Source organism: Solanum dulcamara, chromosome 10, assembly GCF_947179165.1.
Source record: "Solanum dulcamara chromosome 10, daSolDulc1.2, whole genome shotgun sequence".
NCBI classification, from domain to species: Eukaryota; Viridiplantae; Streptophyta; class Magnoliopsida; order Solanales; family Solanaceae; genus Solanum; species Solanum dulcamara.
In genome coordinates this window covers 6,645,030-6,649,955 of record NC_077246.1, presented here as the reverse complement: position 1 = coordinate 6,649,955, position 4,926 = coordinate 6,645,030, and the positions used below count along the sequence as shown (strand labels likewise).

The 4,926-nt window shown below is 35.5% G+C and overlaps 1 protein-coding gene across 1 annotated transcript; it reads right to left on the bottom strand.

Moving 5' to 3' along the window:
• Positions 1 to 462: 462 nt before the first annotated feature.
• LOC129870385 (uncharacterized) lies at positions 463 to 3,761 on the bottom strand. The gene is made up of 2 exons (XM_055945158.1): positions 3,373 to 3,761; positions 463 to 1,051 (listed from the first exon to the last, which is right to left on the bottom strand). The coding sequence occupies exons 1-2, from the start codon at positions 3,641 to 3,643 to the stop codon at positions 720 to 722; spliced, it is 603 nt and encodes a 200-aa protein (XP_055801133.1). The 5' UTR covers positions 3,644 to 3,761; the 3' UTR covers positions 463 to 719.
• Positions 3,762 to 4,926: the final 1,165 nt, after the last annotated feature.

Below are 4,926 nucleotides of genomic sequence, written 5' to 3'. Positions count from 1 at the left end.
GTGGCTTATTTAATTTGACTTGGATTGCCACATAATTTTGGCATATGGCGTGATTCTAATGACTCATTTAATTTGACTTGAATTGTTATATAACTTTGACACGTGGTATGATTTTTAGTGACTCATTTAATTTGACTTTTATTGCCACATGACTTTGACACATGGTGTACTTTTAATGGATCATTTATTTAACTTGGATTGTCACATCATTTGAACTATTTTCTTAAATTTAATATAGTCCAAATTAGTTTACGAATTTAAATCCAATATAATTTTAATGTTTACAATATTATATAACATTATCTTTTGTGACATATGGAGAGAAAGTAACAAAAAAATGATGTCTGAACGACGACAACATATTCACCATAGTCCCATAAAGTGAAGTCTACAAAAATAGAATGTATACAAATCTTACCCCTACAACAAAGATAAAGAAGCCTAATTCTAATTACAAGCATATGCAATTAAACTCGTCATGATTCTCTGATTCAAATTGTGAATACAATCGTAGAGTCATTTAACAGATATTCAAACTCGTGATTCTGCAGTCCAAATTGTTGTTGCATAGACTATAACTATATAAATTTTGCTTCAAAGGAAGCACAACAAAGAGGTAACTTAGAAGTTAGATATCTACATACAAACATACACTAGGAACAATCCAGTAACACAAACATTAAATATATATGAGATGTCAATATACATACTAGAATCAATTATGCTTTCTTCTGTTGTTGATGATCAGGAACCAGTAAATCGTCCAGATAACGAGTGCCAATAAATTCCTTCATCATGAAGACTCGTAGGACATCTTCAGGTGTTTGATGTGTAAATGAATCAGCCTCAACTTTATTTTCAGAAACTAACTGTGGTTCTCTTTTTTCCAGAATCTCTGCCCCATCGAGCAATCCCAGAGAACCAGTACTACTGGTATCCTTACTCGAAATGCCAGTTATTTCCTTGTCACGCCACATGTTTTGATTCTTTTTAGACTCGATTTCCATTTCGCGAACTGTTTGAGAGTAAATTTGGGAGACTGCTCTTCCACCTGCACACATGAATTAATAATTCATTAGGTGAAAACACGTTTATTCATTTCCCCAATTTCACTTTAGATTTTGCTAGCTATAAGCTATTGTTTTCAAGTGTATACAATATTTAAATTTTGAGTCCAATTAAACCACAAATAAGCAGAACTTGTCATATACGTACCCAGAATTCTTTCTGAATATTTTCTATTTAACTGTAAAACAGAGCAAATGAACAGAAGGAAAAGAGATAGACGTTGTTTATCAGAGGTGCTTGAAAAAACAAAAAAAGAGGTTATAATACATAAATATGATTTTCAACTCGATAATAACACTTAAACTATCGTAAAATTGAATAAGTAAGCTTCGTTAACTAGACTTCAGAACAACGCCTGAATTCCCCTTTTCTGCTTTTCCCTCGTGTCGAGAGCTACTTCCTCGAATATCAACGTAGGGAGCCACGAGGAGAGGAGCTGAAAGCCACTTGACTGTAAGGAGAAGCAAACCATTCCTGGTAGAGCTAGGAAGGTAGGAACCTATGATGGTGGTTGTTAACCTTCTATTTAACAGTCTAGTTGAGTTCTGGCTGCTCTTGCTGAAATCATTACTCTGAATTCTCCCATGCTCTAGCAATTGCTCCTCCCCCCCCCCCTTTTCAATAAATAAGCCCCGCGGGCCCCTCTCTACTAAGAAAGGAAACGAAATAATCTCAATTTTACGATAAATCCGCAAAGTAAGTCTTACTAGGATTTGTTGACTCGAGATTGGAAGGGCTCTCGAGTGAGAAAACAATATTTCATTAAAAAGTGAATGGAAAGTGCCTATGAATTAGTTCCAAGAAAGCGGTCGTTCACATCAGGAATAGAGGCCGGATCGAGAGATCCGGGGCGCCTTTCCTTCGCTCCATTCCCAAGTCCTGGGCTAAGCTGAGCTTCGAAGTCGGGCTTTCTCTTCTAAAAGAGGGGTGAGGACTCCATTGCGGCATTAAGTAAGGAGTTGGAGGAAATCAAGGCACATCCACTTCGTCATCTCAGTCTCTTTTTGTGTAAAGAGGTAGAAAAGATTCCGCCCTTCTAGCCTTGAGTCCGCCCAATCATGATAGAACAAAGAAGCAACCCGTGCTTGGCATGAGACTTCTACGGCAATCCCATGTCTGACCTGAACAAGTACATCCGATCTTTCGTCTTGATTATGAATCAAGTTCCTTACTCAAATAGGAAGGTGACAGTCTCAATCTAGCGGCGTGGGGCAAGCTCCACTACAGGGACGGGGAAGAAATAGGAGTATTTGATGCAGGCTAGTCCCCAAAAATGCCTCGAATCCTGATCAAGCATTTGAAGTTGGAAGATTGCGCATCCGATCATCGAGCGGCAACTAGGACATCTAATGCACGGATAGCAAGCATGTTCGACAACGTGAAGACCGCAATCTCGACTTAGAATAATCAAACGCCCATCACGAGTTACATAGGCACCCCCACCAGGTAGAATAGTTGTACCTCACTCTCGTCTTCAATGGGGTCTGCTCTTTCTTTTTTGGGAGAGGATGGAAAGAGATGGATTTTTTTCCTCAATGTGAAAACACAGAGCCAGGGGGGTCATTTTGTGATAGGGCCCAGTCACCCGCCTGTGATGAAGAGGACATATTTGAATGCGATACCGAATCATCAAGCTTTGTCTCCCACGGTATTTCAAGTAGTGGCATCTCAAGCCAGCATAAAAAGTGTTTCTCGTCTCTCGTTTCTTTTCTAAAAAAAAAGAACCTAATGGATCGAACATCTAGACCGACAGCAAAAGAACTGAAACTGTCCGAAGCAGTAGCAGGCCAGGCACTGGTCTTTCTATCTTCTGGCTGTTCCCAGAAGTTTTGGATACGAGATATGCAAAAAGAAATCTCTCCCATCTCTCTCAAAGCTTTAACCTCCTGTAGAACGACCGTAGGACTCAAGTCTGGAGTCGCCAGGTGAGACATTCGTCCGCTTCAAGATCATTTGAATAATGTGAAGTTACAAGCTTCAACGCTCCCCAAGACAACAGAGCCATCATTGTGGGGAGGGTATAGTTTTAAGTAAAAAAAAAGAAAAGAGTTCGACCGGTTGGGGTCGAGTGATCTCAGGGGTAAACACCCTTTCTCCTTAGCCAGCCAAAGTCTTCTGATGGCAATAACACATATCCAACGTGACAAATCTCACGCGATTGTATTATGCGAAAAAATTGATCTTTTAATACCTCAAATCTCATTAATCTGCCTCTAATGTGGTTTAAGTATCGACTGCACGTGCATTATTTATGATTTTAGGGGGGGTAAGGGGGTTGGATTCGTAAAGGAGAAGAGAGCAAACCAGGGATGAAGATGTTGGCTGCTTCTTTAACCGCATAAAAGGAAGCATTTTTGACGAATTTTGTACTGAAATTGACGATTTTAGCCCTGCCTTCTTCATCAGGCATGTAAATGTACTGACCCAGCTTCTGTAGTTCGTCGTCGATCTTTCTGACGGTGGCCGCACTGTAATAATAGGATCTTTCACATACCTTCGTCACCGGAGTTGCTAGATCCGGTGTGTTCCGTTTCACTGTTTCTGTGCCGGAGCTTATGAAATCCCAGATTCCCATTTTTGCCCTTTGCTTACCTCGGAAGAAGACTAGAAAAATGGCACTGCACTGGAAAGTGCAAAGGAGAACCAAAACTCGTGCTTTTTAGTCTTTGCCTCCTTATATTCTTGGAAAATAGCATCGATTGTTGTACTCCCTTAATTCACTTTTTACTTCCTGCCTATTTTAGAAAGCCACTTGATAATTAAAATTGATATAATTATTAGAATAATAATTATCAATTTTATAATTATGATGATGATGACATGTTTATTTGTCGTAACGGTATAATTAAAATTATATTGTTTGATTGCATTATGGTTATATCAAATTTTAAAAATAAAGTTAATTATTTAAACTTAAAATTTATATTAGACAAATAAAAGTTTTTATGGATGATATTAAATTAAATATTTAATATATATTAATTAATAAACATATGTTCTTAACTAATATTAAAAAAATAAATTTTTATATTTTTTAAATTATTATATTTTAATTAATTTAATGAAAAAATTAAAAGTATAAGATTTTCATGAATATTAGAAAATGTATGTTTGAAAAAAATATTAATATTATAAACATAATATTGACACATAATTTTAACCCTCCATATAATTATTACTAAATTATAATTATTCAATATATTTTTGTTATAACCACGCGATACAAATATATATATTTTTTTTATACCTATCCTGAGATATGTGGAAAGCAAATTTTACAACAGATAAAACCTTATAAATCTCAAGAGGAAAATAAAATAAAATCAGATAAAGGAGATTTGGTGGAGGGTTGCTTTCATAAAGCTATTATTATTGTCTAATATGTTTGGGCAAAGGCTTTTTTCTTATTTTGCTTTGGTACAGATATGTGAACCCTACTGCCACTCATAGCAATAAAAATAATAGTATAAAATAGTTACCAATACTAGTTATATTAAAATGATCTTTAATAATAATTAATTAATGATAATAACTTAATTGTTAAATATATATTTTAGCGGCAACTAGCACTTTTTATTAATATGTATATTTATTATCGCCAAAAATTATTTATATATATATATATATATATATATATATATATGTTGACATCCAATTTTAACCCTCCACGATTTAAGTTAGTCAACGAGCTATATATATATATATATATATAATGCCTACGTATAATATATTATATATTAGCTATAATATAATCTACACTAACCTATCCAATGACTAACACTTATACACTACTAATATTCCAACACCAATATATAACACAATTGCCAATACACCATGTCACGGGGCTATTTCAACGCC

Coding starts and splice junctions, on each gene's coding strand:
- LOC129870385 (XM_055945158.1), bottom strand. CDS start 3,643: ATGGGAATCTGGGATTTCATAAGCTCCGGCACAGAAACAGTGAAACGG. Junction 1,052..3,372: donor AGCCAACATCTTCATCCCTG/GTTTGCTCTCTT, acceptor TCATGTGTGCAG/GTGGAAGAGCAGTCTCCCAA.